General features: G+C 36.6%; 1 protein-coding gene across 2 annotated transcripts in view; it reads right to left on the bottom strand.

Annotated features, from left to right (window-relative positions):
- The window catches only part of PEX3 (peroxisomal biogenesis factor 3), a 31,773-nt gene extending 9,074 nt beyond the window's left edge, over nt 1–22,699 (bottom strand). The window contains exons 1-10 of one of the 2 annotated variants that reach the window (XM_036248380.1): nt 22,607–22,699; nt 22,416–22,509; nt 14,425–14,556; nt 9,902–9,983; nt 6,626–6,669; nt 5,034–5,158; nt 4,673–4,739; nt 4,514–4,568; nt 3,793–3,958; nt 2,230–2,300 (exon numbers count right to left, since the gene is read on the bottom strand). In XM_036248380.1, the coding sequence (XP_036104273.1) occupies nt 2,230–2,300; nt 3,793–3,958; nt 4,514–4,568; nt 4,673–4,739; nt 5,034–5,158; nt 6,626–6,669; nt 9,902–9,983; nt 14,425–14,556; nt 22,416–22,488 (815 nt within the window). In that variant the 5' untranslated portion in view covers nt 22,489–22,509; nt 22,607–22,699. Of the gene's footprint in view, nt 1–2,229; nt 2,301–3,792; nt 3,959–4,513; nt 4,569–4,672; nt 4,740–5,033; nt 5,159–6,625; nt 6,670–9,901; nt 9,984–14,424; nt 14,557–16,378; nt 16,442–22,415; nt 22,510–22,606 lie in introns of those variants that run through there. The other variant, XM_036248381.1, reaches the window with a different exon arrangement.
- Nucleotides 22,700–22,735: the final 36 nt, after the last annotated feature.

The following is a 22,735-nucleotide window of genomic DNA, read 5'->3' as shown; positions in this document are numbered from 1 at the left end:
GTGGCTACTTTTGACAGCCACCATTTCTAGTCACAACCTAGGTTTTACAGCCTAAAACTCTATAAAATATATCAAGGGGCCAGTCTTTAAACTATTAGCATAAAGTGAGAACTTATTATTTAGCATAACACAATGAGAATATTCATCCATTTCTTTAAATTTTCTTACATTAGTCAGCATTTTGTATAATGTATTTTTAAAGTATCAAAATAGTATTACTTCTTTTGAAGAAACTCTTGAAGAGAAATCCTCTTATAGCCATAGATTATTGGTTTGCTTTACATATTCCATCATGAAATATCAGTAATTTAGAAAATTTTTTTATCCTGTACAGATGAGGAACTAAATAGGTGAGGGATAAAGAAATTTGTCCGATGGCATATAATTAGTAAATGGGGGAACTAGAATTTGAACCCAACTCTTTTTTATCTTAAAGTTCCAGATCTTTTTGTTATGATATATTAGCACTCCACAAAAAATCTGATATAAAGAATAATATATGTGCCCAGACAGTATGGCTCAGTGGCTGAGCACCGTTCCATGGACTGAGAGTCCCAGTTCGATTCCTGGTCTGGGCACATGTCCGGGTTGTGGGCTTGATCCCTAGTGGGGGGTGTGCAGGAGGCAGCCGATTGATGTCTCTCTCTCACATTGATGTTTTTATCTCTCTCTCCTTTCCTTGCTAAAAAAAATCAATAAAAACATATTTAAAAAAATAACAATATACGTGTGCTATGAAAGTAAAAAATGTCTAGTGGACCAAATTAGCTTTAACTTCAACATGCAGAAATCTCAATCCATACCAACTCATGGGAATGGAGGGGTAGGGCTATAAATTTAGGAATTATTAGCATCCAAACAGAAGTTAAAGCAATGGGAGTACATGAATCTTCTTGGAGCAATTAAGGATGAAATAAGAATAAATACCTGGGAAACTCGAATGTTTAAAGGAAAGACAGACATAGAGGAACCTAAGAAAATATGATGTGGGAATTGAAAGAAAATTTGAGATTATTTTGTCACGGAAGCCATATGAGAAAAGAATTTCAAGAAAGGCTTGATCAACAACGTCAATCATCAGAGAAAGGTCAAGTAAGATGAACATTACGGTTTGACTGTGTTTGGTAAAAGATCACTGATGACTCTCTAGAGTTTCATAGAGTGATTTGGTGGAAACATGAATAAGACACACAGGGGAGATAGCTACTGTGCAAGTCAGGGACTAGAACTCGATGAACTCAGATAGTAGATTCAGTAGCTGAGTTAACCTAAAAATTTGCTGCTTTCTTCAAGATTTTGAAAAAAATATAAGCAGGGGATATAATTTCCTCAGAAAACAGAACTAGAGAAATGGTATTAAATTACCCTTAATTTAAAAGAAGTTTTGATATTTTAGTCACTTAAGATAAAGTGGTAAGACTGGTATTACTACTCAGATTTACAGTGATCAAACTGCCTGAAAGAGTTTAAGTGGCTCAAGCAAGGTTGAACAGCTAGTAAATAGGTAAGCCAATCTTGAGTCTAGGTCTGGTCTTCTAATGTACAGCCAGGTGCTCCTTCTACTTTTAACAACCTGGCTCTCTTCGTGATTTAAAACAGTAATACTCAATTTAGGGAAATGTGAAATTTTTATCATTCAAAGTTTTAGGAACAATATATTCTATCCAAAAAGGGTTAGGTGGAGTAGTTCTCAAATTGGGTGAGTGTGTGTGTGAGTGTGAGTGTGCGTGTGCATGAAGATTAGCTGAAGCAGCCTAGCTCTGGCTCACAAGAGCATCTCTCCCAATGCCCCACGTCAGCAGTGAGTGGCTTCAAGTTGTTAATCAGAACCCCTGTGGTTACTATTTCAGTTTGTTTATTTGTTTTTACAGAGCTGGTTTGTAAACATTTACTATTTAGTAGTATACACTGGGTACACCAGAATCATCCTGGAAAGCTTTTTACAAAATATAAACACTATCTTCCAGACCCTCAACTAGTATATAGAATCTCTAATCTAGGGAAATAAGAGGGCCAGGCACAGGTACGTGGAAAAAAATCTGTTTCCCTCCCCACCCTAAGAGAACCACTAGTTTAGGTAGGAAATCCTACCTAATGGCAGGGCAACAAATTCAAAATTTAATTTTAACAAAAGATTATGTTGAATATGTTGTTCAAGAAAAACTGAAAAATGGTTATAGTACAATCAAAACAGAAACACACGTTTTCTGTTACATACAGTATACATACCTTTCTAACATGTCTCTAGTTTCATTGAGTAGTTTAATAGTGGTAACATCTCTAGGAGAAAGCCCACAAGCCTATGAAATTAAAATGCCATATTTCAGGTTTCAAATATTAGCATGGGGTTATAATGAATGAAACTAGTCATATAAATAAACTCGAGAGTTGACGAAATCTAAAAGTCTATGTTCTACCAACAATTGAAAAATGTTAAACTAAAAAAAGAACTGTAAAGGTTCATGTGTTTTTAAAAGATGAGTCCAACTGAAATTATACTTTGTAAGATCTCTGTTTATCTGGGCAGTCTTAGACACATTTCTAGCATACATTTACAAAGAACAAAATAGCCTTTGAGGTTGTAGAGGCCTGCGATTTTTTTTCTTTTATTGGAAAGACATTTTATCAGGATACATATGTGTCTTTTTGATCAATCCACACCAGGCTGGGGCTGTGTGTGTCCTTTCAACCTGAAGCTTCAGGTTTTTACTCAATCCAAGTAAGATGCGGTTTACTATTCCTCCTCTCACCTGTTCTTTTGAATTGTTTTTTTTTTTTTTTTAGTTCCACTGTAAAATTTTAAAATTTGGGAACTGTTTTATCATTCCAGAATGCTTCTTTAATACTTTATTGCATCTCCTTGAGATTCTAATGTGTATATTTTCTCCTGTTTATTAATTCTGTCCCATCTGTTTTGCTTGTTCATTTTAGCTTCCATCAATCCTCCAGGGATGACTTAAATGGGTTGGGCCTTTTTATTTATTTTTGGCCTACTCATGAATGCAGGGTGTCAGCATCCAAAAGGTCTATCTTTGGGCTTGTTGGGGGAGGGAAAACCTGTAGGCAAGGAAAACTATGGCCTTCTTTATTCTAATGCTAAGGTAGGGCATAGGGATCTTTCTGGTCTAAGCCTTCTCCAGTTGTCAAGTGAGATTCTTTTCTCAACTGCAAAACATGGGTGCAATTCACTTATATATGAAAAAACAAACAAACGCACACACAAAACAATAATTATTTCAAAATAAGGTACATAACCTGCAATCTCTGGCTTTTTTATTATTCTTAATCAATGAATAACTTAAATCACAACTGCCCGGGACACACAGGTGTGTAGCAACACCATGTGGATAACTGTTAGAATGGGCTTTCTTTGTCTCTCAAATGGATGACAACTTCCTTCAGAGCATTTTGATACTGCCATCACTGATTTATTTTAAAATAGTAAATGTGATAGTGGCACTGGCCTGATTAAAATTTATCCTTCTTTGCCTATAAATGTAAGTTCAGATTCTTTATCTTGGCATACAAGTCTACAGGATCTGTATCATGTATCATAGTATAACTAATACTCAATAAAAATTTGCTGAATATCTAAAATTATAAATGTTTCTAACTAAATATCAGTCATATATGAACATTGTTTTCTAAATTGAAGTTTTATTTAATTATTGAAATTTTTTTTCTTCAATAGTTTGCCTTTTTAAGAAGCTCAGAAATCTAAATTTTAAGAGACAGTACAAAAACTAAATATATAGAGTCACTGGTTTGATTAAATGGTTATGAATTAAGCACCTGAACTGCTAATGGAGTTTCTTCATCTGGCATCATATAATGGCATAACAAAGATTTGGATCCATCGTTATTAATACAAGAAGATTTATGCTGCTCAACGAGATTTCTGATTTCTTTTAGTTTTTGCTCCAAGTCCAAAAGGGACAAAGAATGTTTAAGAGAAACACTAGAAACAGAGAAAAGGAAATTTGGATTAATTGAAACTATATGATACATCCTACACACTCTTTTCCTAACAGATTACTATCTGAGATCCTGTTTCATCCAGTCAAACCTGAAAATGCTGACTGTGAAATCACTAGAGTAGATTAGAAAACCAGCCATCAGTTAATGGCATTGTTACAGAGCCAAAGAAATCTTGCTGCAGATTTCACAAGAAAATTCCCACTGTAATTACAGATGTTACCAGTATAAGTGGGAGATAAAAGCCTCAGAAGCAGATTTTAAAGTCAGTTTTTATCTCACGACCCAAATATTTCTGGTTTGGAAATCAATCAATAAACATTGAAACATTAAGACTTTCCCCTTAGTATCAAAAGGTTGATAGTGAGGAAGAAAACAAATTTCACAATGAAATATCTAAGGGCTGTGTCTCTTATTAGCTTACAAAGAATTTCACGAACAACCATTTGCCAAGTTACTAGCTTCACTAGAACAGTTATAATTTTTCTTCCATTCATTACATTCAGGAAGTCAGAAAAGATAAAGCAGAATGCCTCACCTTCCTAAAATTTTCTGTACACCTTGTTTAATGACAGTGATCAACTCTGTCAGGCCTATTAGAAAAACAAACATAAAAGCCTTGTTTACTTTTCATATTCCTCAATAACACAAAGGAATGAATTACAATTTGTTTACAGGTCACAAATAAGAATCTTACCATCTCCAAGGAGGTGCTGAATACTTGACAAATATTGCTGTTGGACATCTGGGGGAGCAAGGACTGTCTGTATAAAACAGAAAAAGGTTAAATTACCCAATAATATTAGTAAATAAATAACAGTTCCAGTGTAACTTGAGCTAAGATTTTCAGGACCTGAACTAAAAGGCAAAATAATATTCTTTAACATAATAAAAAAGTCTAGTTTCAAAATATTAAAAAATAATGCTAGAAGTTTACTATCACATAAATATAAAGATTTTTAGTTTATAGAAATTATCGGAATAGGTAATATAAAGTCAGTTAAAATTTGAACCTCTTGAAACAAAGGGCAATATCTAGTTAAGTCTATTAAACTTACAGTGCCATTCTTGCCAACTGCTGCATTATCCAGGTAAATATATCCACCAATAATGTTTAACTGGACTCGCAAAAGAACAACCAGCATACAGGTACTATATACAGCTACAATGCTTCTTGTAAAACCTTCATAAAAAAAAGAAAATCATTTGCTACTATCATTAAAACACAAATAAATGTGTAAAAATCACAAATCATCCCTACGGTTATTATTTCATAAGATCACTTAAAAATACATTTGTAACTCTTTCTAGTACAAAAATATCTCCTTAACAACTTCTCAATGTAGATTAGGTATGATCTCTAAAGTAAAACAATAACCAATATATTGAGTGAAGAGTTATATACTATTAGTTTTTTTTATTATCCTCACCCGAGGACATCTTTCCATTTTCTGTTCAGATAGAGTGGGAGGGAGAGAGAGAGAGAGACAGAGACAGAGACAGAGAAACATCGATGTGAAAGGGACACATTGAGTGGCTGCCACCTGCACGACCCAACCAGGGCCGGGGACAAACTGCAACCGAGGTACATGCCCTTAGCGGGAACCGAACGCGGGTCTCTCTGGACCGCAGGCCGATGCTCTAACCGCTTAGCCAAACCAGCCAGGGCTATACTATTAGCTTTAAAAAGGAAAATAAGAAAGACTGGGAAGCACTAAGAGTTGCAGCCTCAGAACTCTGGTTTGTCCAGGGAGCTAGTTCAGAATAAAAGAAGGCTAAGCCTGGAAGAACTCCAGCCTTCAAAGCAGGCAAAAGAGGATGAGCCCATTAAAGGACTAGGAAAAGGTAGAGACATAGGGAAATACCTGGAGATGAGGTTTCACAGTAGCATAGGACACAGTGTTCAAAACAGAAGAGACAGCAAAAGTATTGATTGTTGCCATGAGGTCTAGCAGGAGAAAAAAATCCAGTGGATTCAGCAACATAAAAGTTACCACTAATGTTGCAAGATTTGCTTGGGTGGCGACATGGGAGTGGAAGCCAGGCTGCAGTGTGTCAAAGGGTGAGTAGGAGTGAGGAGAAGGGAACCCTAGAATTCTTTGTTATTATCTTGAGGTGTGAGAATGTATAAGAGCTGAAAGGAAATACCGGGTGCTACGAAGGTTTAATTTATTTTCAAACAGGAAGGCTAAAGCATAATTCAGTTGATAAAGATTAGTTGACTGGATGGGGAAATGCAGGAATAATTGATAGTATAAGTTATAAGACATATATATTATACATGCGCCCCAGGGCAGCTCTTTGCTTCAAACTTTTATCACTAATGAAAGTTTTTACATAATACAAAATAAAGTTACTATCTGGGTTGGAATAAAACTTCTTTACAGTATAATATTGCACACATCAGTAGCTAGTATAGGCATATGCAATCTGGACAGGCTTACATATTATCATAACAATAACAATAATACCACCTACACCATTAATATTCACTATTTTCTATCACCAGACATTGATCTACTTGTTTTATGAGAACTATTTAATCCTGACAATTCTATGAGGTAAAGAAGAGTCATGCACATAACACAGTACAAAAATTTCCCTTCAGAAATACTTTAAGGATGTGCTGTCACAGACCACATAAGCTTACTTATTATCTTCAGATCCTCCCATATTTCTAGCTTGTTTGAAGGCCTAAAGAAAAAAATCAAAATATATGAAAATAATAATCAGATAATCTAACAGAAAACTTTGAATTTGATAGCTGTGTATTTAATTATAGTTTATTACAGGGTACCTGCAGAAATCAAAGACCACAAAATATAGTAAAAAAATAACTATAATTTCAGTAACCAATGATAACAACTATTTGCACTAGTATAGTGCATTATACTAGTACACTGGTATACTTCCAGTCTTTTTTCTCAGAAAGAGGAAAAATGTTTATTTCTTTCCATTTTTACCATTTTACATTCAATGAAGTAGGTTCTATAATCATTCAAAGATAATGATGCACTTTTTTTTTTGCTTTAAAGTATCATTACAAAACATAACTTTAAATATATATTTGACATATTTTATCTCACTGCAGTTATTCTTATTGATGTTCAAATTGTCCATCTTTGACCAAGGGGTGTACTATTCAGGTTGGTTCCTGAATCCTTTTGATATGACCCCATTTAGTCTTTGATAGTTTTCTTGCTTACAAAAAGTTGTTTATCTTGTTCATGTCTTGCTGCAGACCTGAAATCAGCCATTTCTCCATGAGTCCTACTCCTGGTAGCAGGAATGGTAGTCTGAGATGGCAACCTTCGATTAAAGATATTCACCACCACTGGGCAGCACTTCTAAGCCTTTTCATAGGCTAAGCTAGGAAATATACGTTTATTTATGTATTTATATTCAAAGAAATAAAATATCATGAATTCATACTTAATTCTTTAGTGTCACTAAAATATCTGCTTAAGAATTAAACTAATCCTTTCAAAGTACCCTGCCACTCTTATGATAGATGTTTAAGATTCTTTGTCACACCTGGCTGGTGTGGCTCAGTGGACTGAGCATCCTCCTACAGGCTGAGAAGCCCAGTTTGATTCCTGGTCAGGGCACATGCCTGGGTGGCAGGCCTGATTCCCAGCAGGGGGCGTGCAGGAGGCAGTGGATTAATGTTTCTCACATCGATGTTTCTATCACTCTCTCCCTTACCCCCCTCTCTAAAAAAATCAATAAAAACATATTTAAAAAAAAATTCTTTTGTCACTAAAACATCATTGCCATTATCAATCTTCAATAAAATGTCAAGTACTAAAAGCAGTGAATCATGTTTATTTGCTATTATAAAACTGACAAAATAAGACTACCAAATCTTTTATTTATTTCTGATTAGTTATCATAATTAGTTTAAAGAGAAAATTAACTTGCTTGACAGGCTTATATAAGACTTTAGTTGATTGCAAACTAGTACAAAAGCAATCATTAGATTGAAGGCTTTATTTGATCACACTTTTTAAGGGCTCAAGCCCCTCTTTATGCAAATGTCCTTCAAATGGACATTTTTTTTTTACCCAAACCTCAAACACTAATTTCAAATAAAAAGGCAAGAGCCCTGGCCAGTTTGGCTCAGCGGTTACAGAATCCGGGGTTCGGTTCCCGCTAAGGGCACGTACCTGGGTTGCAGTTTGTCCATGGCCCTGGTTGAGGTCGTGTGGGTGGCAACTGCTCGATGTGTCTCTTTCACATCGATGTATCTGTCTCTCTCTCCTTCCTCCCTCTCTCCCTCCTCCTGCTCTATCCGAAGATACAAAAAAAAAGAAAGGCAAGAAAAAATGACACTGAGATAGAAGGAGGAACAGTGAATGAGAACTGTTGCCTGTCTTAAACTTTAGGAACTAAAGAGATTCTCCTGTCTATGTATTGAGTGAGAAAAGAGGAATGACATCTTTTCTTACATAGTATGTCTTGAATTACAACTTATTTCATCTACTTCCTTCCTTTGATGACAATATCTTAAAGTGAAAGAGACCTTATGTTAATTATCAAAGGAAACCTAGGGCCTTGGAGGAAACGGAGTCACCAAGAAGGAAGAATGCCACTATGTTTACTGTGTCTGTTTTTATGTTGCTTTTATAAAGGTACTAGTCACTTATTTCATTTGTCTTGTCTCTCCAATAAGACTAAAACTTAAGACAATTAAAATGCATTTTTTATTTCCTACTTATTTACATATTTATTTATCCCCTATTTATGTACATACATGTGATAATTAAGCATTTATTTGAGAATAATCTCATGTTTCTTCTTCATATAATTATATGAACTAGCTTAAAAATTGAACCTTACATCTATAAGTAATGGTGAAATTATGTCAACCTCTAGGAATGATGAAATTTAGAAGGAAAACCCTTATCACTAGCATTACATTTTAATCAGATAAAAAAAATTTCCAAATATGCAAATCCATTGTTACTTTGGGAGGTATTCTCTGAATACAGAAAATGTTTCAAAGAAATTGTCCAGTTTCCCATGGAGGCTATCTGAGCAGTAAATTCCTATGTGCAAAATAAATGATAATATCTGTCTTACAAAGATATTATGAAAATTAAATGGAAGCAAGAGAGAAAATAATTCAGTGTGAAAATTAAATGGGAGCGTGTACATAAGGTATCTAGCACTGGGCCTGGCACAGAGAGAGTCTGGAAATAGCACTTCCTTCCCCTGGGTTTTGGAGAATGATTACAAGGAAAGTGTAAGGCCACAGTGATTAACATTTATTTATTGAAACCATTTCCCTCCATGTTGTTCATTAAAATAAGAAGCCATTTCTTTCTGGAACTCTTCTCAAACTTACACGGCACTACACTAGATTATAACACCCCAACAGGTACAGCAGCCCACATACACGGTCCTCTGTGTGAAAGTGCTGTGTACCCAGTAAACTGTCACGGTAAGGTAAATTATCATTACGGTGTGCTCATGTCATATTTGTTAATAATATAAAATGTAAGTTCATATACCTTATTTATCTAAAATGTATGTTCACATGCTTTACTTATTACATTGTAATCTCTTTAAGAAGTCCACTGGTTCAACATAACTTAGCTTCACAATATCTAGTTCAGAAACACATTCCATAAACACTCAATAATTATATTTCTGAGTAGTGTCAAAGTGATAGAAGATGTATTTATATAAAATCCATTTGTGTTCACCTAAATATTTTGTGCATCAAGGTAGAGCATAACTAAATGGACAAAATAAAATATGAATTCAGTGATATAGTTAGTAAATATTTTTTTCTAAATAAGCCTATATATTATAAGCTTTAATTAGAAGACAAAAAATAAGGAAACAAAGATGTCTGAAAAGTATTCCAGTCGACCGAATACTCTAAGTGCAGTAAACATAAAATGCTGTAGCTCGCATGTACCTGTTTTTTAGCAGAGCTGTGAGGCTCTCAGAATCGAGCTGCTGCATTAAGGCCTCTCTCAGTGTTGGAAGCATGGACAGCACTGTAACACAAAACAGAAAATACAGATGGACAAACGCTACGACCGCCCTCACTGAGAAGGGCACAGTCTTAGGCCACATGACAAGACTAGCAACTAGCAAGGGTTGGGAAGAAAGGGAAGGACTAGAGTTTTCAAATTATTAATGATAATAAAACTGGATTATATACTAATAAATCACTCATCTGTTTATGTTAAGTGAACAAAATTTTCTACGTGCTATGATTACAGCAATGTAAACAAGTACACATAGAAAACAGTATGAGAAGAATTATTCCCAGATGCTACCAGTGGTGACTTACTTCTTTGTGTACTTGTTGTCTTTCCATATTCGGCCAAACACGTATGTTACCTTACCCAGAAAAAGCAAGGCTAGAGTCCTACATTCAGCAAACAGAGTTAGTAGGGAAGTGGTTTAAAGATTATGTGGTATAACAACATGATTTGAGAAGAGTTTCTTCAATAATTCTCCTGAGAGGTAAGAGCTTTTTACTTTCCATTTCAGCCTAATGAACCAAAGGCAAGTCTATTCTTCTCTTCTAGCCATCTGTATGAACACTGAAAAAATATGTTTCTGTATCTAGATGAATATGGCATTCATGTCTTTTTTAGTCATCTGGTCTCCATGATAAACATCTCCAGTCCAACCACAAATCACAAGACAACCCTTCACTGGACAAGACTATGCATGACCCTGAACAAGTTACTTAACCTCTCTGTACCTTAGTAAACTCATCTGTAAACTAGGATAACAATGGTTCCACCTACACGATTGTTGTAAGGATTGAGACATACAAAGCATTTAGAACAGTGTTTCTTTGCACATGAAAATGCTCAGTAAATATTAGTGCTTATTATTATCCTTATATTTAGCTGCTTCTGACATACATCAGTTTATATCTGCCTAACATGTGAAAGGCAGAAATGGACCTGTACTCTGACTATTGCAGAGCAGGCTGTAACTACCTTTGACCTGAACCACAGACTCTATTACTAAGGTCTAAGATTAAATTAGTATTCCTAGAAGTAACAACATACAATTTGTTCATAACAAGTTTATACTCAATTAGAATTCCCAACCCTTACTCATATATCCTGCTTCCAAGCAAGCTTAGATAATTCTTATCTGTACAGCTGACTTATAATGCAGACAATTCACTTATCCCAATCTAGCACTTAGATGAGACAAGACTGTTCCATCCTGAAACTCTATTTATGGTGTCAGCTATGCATCCAAGCACCGTGTCATGAGTAAATTTGATAACCATTCCTTCTAAATCTTTAGTAAAATCATGAAGAAGATAAAGCTAATGATCAAGGCACAGAAGCATTTTATTAGATGCTATCTTTCAAGCTGGGGATCATTTCTTGGTCAGAAAAACTAACTATATTTACCTAAAAATACTAAATTTGTTATAGTATATCCATTACATCCTATTCAAAATGATAGGCATTTAATCATGAGTTGTAACCCCATTATCAATGCATACCAGAAAGCTAATTTGGAAAGTTTTTCAGTGAACCTGTTTTGGCTCCCAGTGATGACCATATTTTATTTTTAATTGCCTATAGTCAGCTATTTATTCATCTGAGGGCTGGGATGGTCATGAGAATGTGCCACATCTTCTGCTGGGAGAAGAAGCACAGTTAGCTGACAGCCCCAGCTGCCACTGGTCTGGATCCATTACCATGTCTGCACTGCTCCCAGCCAATGAGAGTGCTCAGCAGGCATACTGAAGCAGGCCCATCCTGCAGGACATCCACCAGGGATCTCTGGCTTAAGGACTCCCCACTGGCCTGCCAAGACTTTCTTAGAACTACACTGCAGATGGAGACTCTTCTCATCCAATCTTCCTTTCTTCTCCCTTTCCAGTCATAGGTGAAGCCTACATTGTGGTCTAAAGGATTGACTTGCCTATGTCTGCTCCCTCCCCTTTAGTCTTCATAGGTGCTATCCCCAATTAATCTCCCCCACATCTAATGCCATTTTAGCATCTGCTTCCCAGAGGACACAAACTAACAGAAAGGTCCATGTCAAACTAAGATGTATTTTGACACTCCAGGACCTACCTTTTCCTATTTTCTGAAAATCTGAGTAATAAGCAAAACTAGACTATTCTTAGTCTCTCAAAATGCATTAAAATGTCATTGGTAGCATCACTATATAAGTTAAAGAATTATGCCACTTAAAAATTATTTACTAAGTATTATATGCCAAGCACTTTATTTGTATTATCGCATCACATTTCCACAGAACATTTATGAAGTGGGTTTTACGATTATCATTTTATAGAGCAGAGATCTGAGATTTAGATTGCCCAAAGACACACAGACACTACAAGGCAAACTGGGAAATAAATCAGATCTGCCTTGCCCTTGAACTGTGCTCTTATTCATTGTGACTTATCTAGTATTTATGATTACTATTTACTTAAGTATTATTATTTTAAATATAAAAATCATACTCCAGCTATGGATGTGTCTTTTAACCTTCCCTATCTCAGTCTCTCTCTCTCTCTATTTTTTTTTTTTTTCTGGTACATGCCCCTGGTGGGAACTGAACCCAGGACTCTCTGGTCCTCAGGCTGATGCTCCAAACACTGAGCCAAACCGGCCAGAGCTCTCAGTCTCTTTATCTGTCAAATGAAACTGACCTAAAAAAGAAAGTCCTTACTTTGAAAAAAATTCTACTTTTAAAACTGAACAAAGAGAATTTACCTTTATAAATTCATTCTACATTAATTTTTCTTGAAAAAAAATGTTAGAGAAGGATTTAAGTTTTAAATAGTAAAAAACAACCCTGGCCGGTTTGGCTCAGCGGTTAGAGCATCAGCCTGTGGACCAGAGAGTCCCGGGTTTGGTTCCTGCTAAGGGCATGTACCTCAGTTGCGGTTTGTCCCTGCCCCAGTTGGAGTGCTATGGGTAGCAACCACTCAGTGTGTCTCTTTCACGTCGATGTTTCTCTCTGTCTCTTCCCCCTTCTCTCCCTTCTGCTCTATCTGAAGATAAATACAAAAAAAAAAAAAAAAAAAAGTCCTCGGGTGAGGATAAATAATAAATAAATAAATAGTAAAAAACAAAAAACAACCCAAAAACCAAAATAGGTTTGACAAGGATTTGAGGACTAATTCTTTCAGGAGGTATGCCAGTTATAACATAACACCTTGTTCTTTTTGAATGATTTTGTTATGGCATTCTTCCAGTACGTTTCTAGCTCTGGAGGCTAATTATTATCATTAATTAACACTGCTTGAGTATATTCTATTGTGTTAAACTTACAGGCCTGTAGTTGCCTACTGTAAATGTAACAAACTTATGACTCTTTACTGTGAAATATAAGGCCCATGGGATCAGGCCTACCTGCAGTCTACTTCCTACCACTCTTTCCTACCATGCTCATTGCTCTAGCTACATAGCCTCTGTGCTGGCACATACCCTCTATGTGCCACGCTTGTTCCCACCTCAGGCATTTTGCATGGCTCCCTCCACTGTATCATTTGGTTTCTCCTCTAACAGGCCCAGCTCTCCAGAGTGCCCTATCTTAAAGAGCAACTCACCTCAGGCATTTTGCATGGCTCCCTCCACTGCATCATTTGGTTTCTCCTCTAACAGGCCCAGCTCTCCAGAGTGCCCTATCTTAAAGAGCAACTCACCTCAGGCATTTTGCATGGCTCCCTCCACTGCATCATTTGGTTTCTCCTCTAAGAGGCCAGCTCTCCAGAGTGCCCTATCTTAAAGAGCAACTCACCCTTTCCACAGCTTTATTCTCCTTAAAGCAGCCGTCACTGCCCAAAGTTGTCTATTTGTTAGTTATTATATTTTCTCTCACTAGCACATAAACTCCGAAGGTCAGGGATATTTTGTTTTGTTTTGTTTTAAATTGTTCACCTTCTGTTTGCCCAGTGGTGGGTACCCGAGTTATTTGCTGAATGAATAAGCATGTATGTTGTATACTGCTTTATATTGATTTTTAAAGTTCACATTAAGTGATGTCTTTCAGTTAAATCCTGTAATAAATACTTGCTAGATTTTATCATTCTTCCTTTGCTTTTTCTTCTAACTTTGGTCCTGGAGGCATACAAATTAATATGAATCACCAAATAACGTTATTTATTTATTTATTTATTTATTTATTTATTTACTTACTTACTTTTTTATTTAATCCTCACCAGAGGACATTTTTACATTTTTTTGTTCAGATAGAATGGGAGGGAGGGAGGAAGGAGAGAGAGAGAGAGACATCTACGTGAAAGGGACACACTGAGTGGCTGCCACCCGCACGACCCAACCAGGGTCGGGGACAAACTGCAACCGAGGTATGCGCCCTTAGCAGGAACCAAATCTGGGTCTCTCTGGACCTCAGGCCAATGCTCTAATGGCTGAGCTAAACTGGCCAGGGCACCAAATAACTTTACACATGTATAAATATGTCTCTTGGCCTTACCTGTCATATTGCAAGTCCTCTGGTTACTTTCAAAATGATACTGTCGTCGTGCTTGGGCAATGTATTCTGCAGCCTCCTTTTCTTGTATTTCTCTGATTTTCTTCTGTCCATATTTCCCCAGGAGATATATTCCTAAAATCGTATATTTAAAACAAGCTAGAATATTAATCCAATAATTAGTATATTAAAAATTCCAAACAATATTTTAATCTGCTTTATTCAGATATAAGGCTTATTATTAACAAAATGCTAAAAATTACAACTTTTAAAAACCTAAATTAAAAAATAAAGAGGAAGAAAAGGAGGTTGTCGTTTTAATAGCCAAAGATAGACAGCTACATAAGGTCTAGGTCTGAAAAGCAAAGGATTTAAGTCTACAAAGTCTAGCAATGCCTTCAATAGTAAACTGGAGATATTCTAAATGACCAGCAATAGGGGGTTGCTTAATGAAGTACAGTCTATCCATACAATGGAATCTGATGTAACTATTAAAAACCACATTACTAAATAGTTAATGACTAGAGGAAATATCCATGTTATGTTATTAGATGATAAAATAAGATCCTGGAAGTTTTGCTTTTTAATGTAAGCAGATACATAGAAAAACAGATGGGTTTTAATCTCCAACATATAATAAATAATAATCATTATTGAATAGTGAAATAGCAGATTATTTTTCTTCTGTTTGCTCCTCTATATTTTCTCTTTTTTCCTCTATATTTTCCATATTTTCTTCAATAAATATATAACACTTTTTAAAAATATAAGATAAAATGTAGCACCAAAAAGGACACTGGGACGTCACTGAGTTCACAGAGCAAATTCATCATACTGCTTTATTTATATGCCTGCTGACACATGTTTTTATGTGTGTCAGAATTTGCTTTATTGTAACCTGGCAACAAGGTTGTAGGGGAGTAACTAATCTTCACCTAACTAATCTTCACTTATCACCTGTCTGGGGCCCGTAATACCTACCAAGAAGAACCTAAGAATTGTGTATGACCTAAATAATTGAATTTGGTCTGTTTGTCACAGATGGGGAGGAAGCATTCCTCTTAGAAGTGTAAAGCAAACACATATCCTGAATTATTTTCACTAAAATAAGCATTATTGATGAATTGATAACATGTTATATATTCTTCAAAATAACAGTTTATTAAGAGGGCATGTGCTACCAATAATTAGGCAGAAATAAAGTATGACTGTTGTTATATTTGTATGCAAATAAAGGCATTATAATCATGCTTAAAGAAAAAATAAAATTTCCTATGTGTCTTCATAGATACCTTTCGTTTTGATCCATCCTAAATAAACTGATGACAGTGCCAGAAAACCGACAAAATAAAGAAACTGACTGATGTTTCACAAAGTAACCCTTTGATAGGCAACTGTTACATAACTACTCAATGAATTGCTTATATTTTATTTATACAACAGACTGCTAAAAGTTATGTGTAAAATTATTATTTCTTAAGCAGTAACAACAATGTAAAGTGAAATGCCACAATAATGCCCTTTGTATAGCTAAGATTTTTCTGGATTAACACTAAATTTGATTAGTATATGTGTTTTTCAAGGGAAGGTCCATGCTTTCATTAGATTCTCAACATGTCTGATAAAAATTCTTCAGAAACTACTATATTTATTTGATAAATGTAGTATAATCTAACTAAAGCTAAAAGAAGAAAATAAACTGTTATGGGTTGATCTGTGTGCCCTCCCACATTCCCATGTTGAAGCCCCAGGACTTCAGAATGTTACCATATTTAGGAATAGGGTCTACACAGAGGTAAAGGGAAGTCATAAGGTGGCCCTTAACCCAATTTGACTGGTGTTCTTACAAGAAGAGAAACTTTAGACACAAGTGCGTGTAGAAAGAAGATGATGTGACGATACAGGGAAATGGATGAAAAGGGGGTGCTATAATAAATGTGACCAAAAGTAACCTTACAGGATGACTGGATCACAAATTCCCAACTGGGCAGTTCATGGTAGGTAGTCACACACCAAGCCTATAAAAAGGTTTATCTTTTTAGTACTATAGTATGATGGGCTTATCTGAACATGAAGCATATGATAATTACACTGTACTGTTTAAACTAATTCACAGTTATAGGAAAATATTTGGTTTTTAAAATATAACCAAGATGAGACTGCATAGTTATGAGCAGTAAAATACTAGAAAACAGTGAGTGAATAAGTAAGATGATTGTTCATCAGTGGCCATTTATTATTTTGCTTTTAGGAACCTGGAAGAAATTGTCCTCTTTGAGTTTCAAATGTGTTGGTAAATCTAGTCAGTTCTTGTTTTTCCCTCCAGGGAAACTGTTTAAGGCCAATTAAACTATGAAATAGAAAGTTTGTTTATATTTAACATGATTATACGTTCCTGAGCAAACAAACCGTTGTAGTTGTATTATGAACAATGTAATTTAATGATAAGAGTGCTTATAGCTTGGGGAGGGGGTGTATAAATAATAAAGGTTTAGTTAAATAATCTTCATACTATGCATTTTTCTTCCTAACAACTATGAAGTGATTTTTGAATGCTGGGGACTTTTGTTTATATTGGCAGGAAGTTGAAATCATTGGATACTTAGGAAATTAAGATTATAGGTTCTTAGGCCCCCAAAGCAGTATACTGTATTATTAACTTTGGTATCAGATTTGGTTGGGGGATGAAGACAGAAGTATATGGAATGTAATTTTAAAGATAATTTATTAAAAATAAATTCTCCCTTGCCCTGGCCGGTTTGGCTCAGAGGTTGGAGAGACCCGGTCCTGAGAGACCCGGGTTCGCTTCCCGCTAAGGGCACGTACCTCGGTTGCAGTTTGTCCCCAGCCCTGGTCGGTTGTGCGGGTGGCGGCCACTCGATGTGTCCCTTCACATCAATGTTTCTCTCTCTCTCTGTTCCTCTCTCTCCCTCCCACTCTACCTGAACAAAAAATGGAAAAATGTCCTCGGGTGAGGATAAAAAAAATAAAAAAATAAATAAATTCTCCCTAATCTGCACAAATGGAGAACTAATTTTAACCAACATATTTATAAGGTATTTAGAATAACATCTAAAGTTAATGTTGGAGAAGGGGAAGCATGGATAAGTTCATTAGGATTGTGTTTTACTTTTTGGTGTATGCATGTATTCATTTCTTTATAAAAATGCTTAGGAAATGTAATTTAATGTTAGAAATTCTACACTTGAAAGAAACCTCAATTATCAGTGAAGAAAATTAAAAACAAACATGGAAGTGTAAAAACAGATTTGTGTTTGAATAGATTGCTGCTCAGTAAGTGTGTGGAAGTTCTTTATTATTTTGTCACCTTACATTTTGTGAAATTGCTATCACTTAGATCATACAGTGTGTGGGTTAGGAGTTAGGTAATACTGTCTGATGTTTGTAAGTTTTAGTTTAAGTATTGATATATTATAAGAAATTGTAGTATCATTTTAATTGGTCTGAATGATTTCAAGTTTTGAAATAAATCTTGACTAAGTAATGTCATTAAAAAAAAAAGGTTTATCTTTGCCTTAAGCAAGCCCTGTCCTTGTTCTTGTGCATCTAGGTTAACACACCTTTGAAATGCCAGAGTAATCCTCTTTTATAAATACCTCAAAGGAGTAACCTCCTTGGAGGGAGCACATAATCTTGTTAGATATTCTGCACCTTGCTCTCTTCCACTTTCATGTGATCTTCCTTACAATCCCTCCTTTATTGCAAATGTATAAAAGAAAATGCAAAACCGTCATTCTCTGAAACATCTGAGATCTTGCTTCCAGGCATGACGCCAGTTTGGCTGAACTCTTGCAAAAATTCTCTACAGATTTGAGTATTTCTTATGTCAACAGGGAGAAGATGGCCATCTTTAAGCCAAGGGGAGGGGCCTGACACAGATTCTTCTCTTAACAGCCCTTAGAAAGAACAAATCATGCCTACACATCGATTTTATACTTCTGGCCTCCAGTACTATGAGACAATAAATTTCTGTTGCTTAAACCACTCAGTTTCTGTTACTTTGTTACGGCAGCCCTAGCAAACTAATACATGAATCAGAACTGAAGTTAGTTCCTACAAAATTCTAATTTACCAAGGCTTTCATTCCCAAATTTCATAATTCTGATTTTGTCAGATTTGTTTCCCTGGGAAAATAAGAATGAAGGAAGAGAATTAGTTAGCTAAATTATGGAGCTTGGGATCACTTGATCCTGGCTGGGTGCCTGTATTGTAGCCTGGAAGACAGTATTGATGGCTGTAACACCAACTAGGTGGTCACTTTGAGCAAGTTCCTTCCTCTCTTAGGACCTAAATTTTTTCATCCATAAAAATGGAAGGATGGAATTATATAGTGTTGAACTTTCCTCTGTAGCTATGACTTTATTTATGAATAAAATCATTCACTAAATACCTCAAAAAATAAACGTAAAATGTTTTGAGGTTTCCTTTCAGAACATGACTGGTAAAGCAAAATATCTTCTAATATTTCCATATTATATATTTGCTTTTAAAAAACCATTTCTTAGCCTCCTCTTCCTGGATGAAAATCTCTTCAGTACTACTATTTTACTAGGTTAATAATTTCAATAAAAGTTTGAAAATAATCTATTAACATTGCTCCTAATTCAACAGACTACCCAATCCTGCTAGAATTTCTGATTCTATTTCAGAAAACTGTCTAACTTCTGCCACTTGACTCCAACTCCTCTACCCACTGTCCTCTTCCAGACCTGGAATATTAATGCACTCACTTAACAGCTTCCTACCTCTCCTCTTCTGTTCCTGGTCTGACACCTTTACATTCCATCTTTTACATGCAAAGTGTTTTTCTAAAACTTAAATCTGATACATTATTCCTGTGTTTAGAATTCTTTAACAACCTCTAGCATTTCTTAATGTGGATTTTCTGTTCCACTTACATCAGAATTACTTGAAGAACTTGTTAAAAGTGTAGCCTTTAAGGATGTTCCTTGAAAACATCTCCAATAAGAGCTCAATAAAGAGTTGCTGAATGAATTAATGATCCCGGGAAAAAGGATTCTATATTTTATTAAAAATACACTAAACACTGGATGGTGTGCGCAGTGGTTAGAGCATCAGCCCACAGACTGAAGGGTTGAGGGTTTGATTCCTGGTCAAGGGCATGTACTTGGATTGCAACTTTGGCCTGGCACCGGTCTGGGCTGTGTGGGAGGCAACCAACAGATGTGACTCGCTCACATCAATGTTTCTCTCTCTCTCTCTGTCTCCCTCCCCTTCCATTCCACTCTCTCTAAAAATCAATGAAAAAATATCCTTGGGCGAGGATTAACAAAAAACACAAAAATATATACTGAAGTCTGAGAATCTCTGATACACAGAATAACATCCAAATTCTGTGGACTGGCACAGTAAGGAAGGCCCTTTACAATACGTACTCTGGCTAGTTCTCCAGACTCATCTCCTGCCATTCTTCATCTGTTCTCTGTAGTTAGCCAGAGTAAAATACACTTCGACTCATCAAAAGTGATATCTCTGGTCCTGGCCAGTTTTGCTCAGTGGTTAGAGCATTGGCCTACGGTCCTGAGAGACCTGGGTTTGGTTCCCGCTAAGAGCGCGGACCTTGGTTGCAGTTTGTCCCCGGCCCCTGTTGGTCGTGCGGGTGGCAGCCACTCGATGTGTCCCTTTTGCGTCGATGTTTCTCACTCTCTCTTTGTTCCTCTCTCTCCCTCCCACTTTACCTGAACAAAAAATGGAAAAATGTCTTCAGGTGAGGATAAAAAAAAAAAGTAATGTTTCTGAATCTGTTGGACATTCCTTTTTCCTGCTGTGCCCCCTTCTCCTTTGCTAGCTGTACAACTTAATCAGATTCTTCAGTGAAGCTTACCAGACACCTTCATATTTCTCTCTCCTCTATGCTTCCTCATAGCACGCTGCTATGGGACTATGATACTATCATTGTACTACTTTCATTTATCTCCATTTCTTCTTTCTGGACTGCATGTACCATGAGTTCCTCTAAGTCAAGAACACTGTCTCTCCCAGGGGCACTGGGATTATTTCCTCTTGGGCACTACTAGAGATATCCAGTACACTTTCAGGGGATCTAGAATCAAAACTACTTTTGTAATAATACTAAATCATTATTTGTCTTTTTCGTTCGTATTCTCATGAGTTTACAATGGAGCTACATAATCTGTGGCATTGCAAATAACTAAATACAAAACAAGATATGAGAATCCAGCTTTCTTCAATTAAGCCAGACAGTAAAGAGATCTATAAAAATTTAAAACAATGCCACTCTTCTCACTAATTTAGCAAAGTAATTATGTTAATATATTATGGGTTCAGTATTGATATTTTAAACATTTCTTAGTTGCAATTTCTAATATGGCAACTACTAATTAGATACACATTTTAAAAGGCTCTTTAGAGCCCTTAATATTTAAAAATGTAAAGAAGACCTCTAGACAAAAAGTTTGAGAACCAAAGCTCTAGTCTTTGCATAAACTGTTCAAATTGTACAAATTGATCTAAAGCAATTACTCATTATTTCCGCTTTCTGTCTCTCTGAACCATTTTTTCTTTCTCATTCCTCTTAATCTGTAACTATAAAGCTCTGGATAAAATTTCTGGGGGAAAAAATCTGTACCTATCTCTTAAGTATAATCTTTTGCTTCCCCTCTGATTCTCCTAATCTACCAGTAGATTGTTCCATAAATTTTAAGGGGTGTGCTAATCTTTCTGAGGCTGCTAAAGAGAGAGTCTTTCATTTCCTTCAGTGGCAGCAAAAATACTTTATACTTCTTCCATCACGCGTATATCTTTAGCTTCTACAAATAAAATGGACTCAATAGTCTTAGCATAATCTAAATATACATTAGATAACAGTGGCTGACATCTAATTTGATGAAAATGTACATATGCTTATTATTAAATTATGATAGAGCTCAGAGACTAGGAAAAGACTCTCTCCGTGCCTCAGTAAGAGGCCTGTTTCAAATTTTCAAGAATAGACAGATCTAAATCAGTGATGCTAAGAGTATTGTTAATTTCAAATTGTTTGGGGGACAATAATCTAATAACAGTAAGAAAAAAGCTACCAAATTCTTTGGGAAATTTCTGTTCTTGTTTTTTAAGTACTTCTGTAATCAAAGCACGTAGTGATAATGTTTCTCAAAAAACTCAAATTCTAAAAATTTCTTAACATTCTTACATTTTCTTCTCCTATACCTCACAAGGCTTTTTATTCTCTTCTTTACATCCCTGCTCATTATGACATGATTGCCGTATGAGGAAAAAGGCTCTCATGATTGTTACCTGTTTCTAAATCTCTTTTCAGCCTGTGCAACTCAGTAATGTCAGCTAGATGGGCACTGATCCCAACCTCGAAGATCCCGAGAAAGATGACACACCCTGAAACCACTGCCTTACTGCATAATTCACTGCACAGTCTGTATTCTAAAATAACAGAAACAGAACTAAAATATTGATTTGAGGGTTTTTTGCCTAGTTCCTATCTTCCAGCCCTTCTGTACGATTGCGCTGTTTTCAAAAATTAAAATTAACTTTAAACAACACTCGAGGTGCGGACTTTAGGTAACTCCTAGAATATAATCACGAAACTTCCGCGGGTGAAAGCCAAGCAAAGTACCAGGAGTGCCCAAAAGAAACAAAGAAGCTCAGGAAAACAATGGAAGAGCATTAAAAACAACAACAATGCGTGTCTACGAGAGAACGGTGCCTTGCAACTGCAGCTCGATTGTGGTGGGTTCTCCCAAGGCCCGTGAGATACAGGACCGGCGACAAACAGAGTCGGGGCAGTGTCAGGGCAAAGGGCACACCCTGCACCATCGGGGAGATGCCCGGGACCTCGCGGCTCGTCGCCGGCGCCCCGCATGACAGCTGAGCGCACCCCCTGCACACGGGCCGGACGAGGGTCCCGGCCTGTTTCGGAAGACAGCAGCCTCTCCCCCACCCACTTCTCCCACGGCTCCAACAAGGCTGTCACCCACCTCCGAGGGCCGTGCCCAGGAAGATACATTTCTTTTTGTGACGTTTGAGAAAATTCCACATAGATCTCAGCATCTTCAGGCCTGAGGGCGCGGGCTGCCTAGGGGAGAGGGGGTGGTGCACTAGGAAAGCGTTTCTCTGTCACCTGACCCGGACCACCCGCAGGACCGCCGCGGTCCCGCTCGGGGCTCACCAGAATCCACTTTCCGCAGGGACTGTCGCCGGAGCGGGAAGGGGGCGTGGACGACAGCAGAGCAGCTGCGCTTTGTGCAGCCGCCGCGCCGCCGCGCCGCCACCAACACGCACCCAGGTCCGTCCAGAA

The sequence above is a fragment of the Molossus molossus genome, unplaced genomic scaffold (assembly GCF_014108415.1).
Source record: "Molossus molossus isolate mMolMol1 unplaced genomic scaffold, mMolMol1.p scaffold_m16_p_8, whole genome shotgun sequence".
Taxonomy (NCBI): Eukaryota; Metazoa; Chordata; class Mammalia; order Chiroptera; family Molossidae; genus Molossus; species Molossus molossus.
Note: the sequence above shows the minus strand (reverse complement) of the source record. Positions and strands in the feature narration are given on the sequence as shown.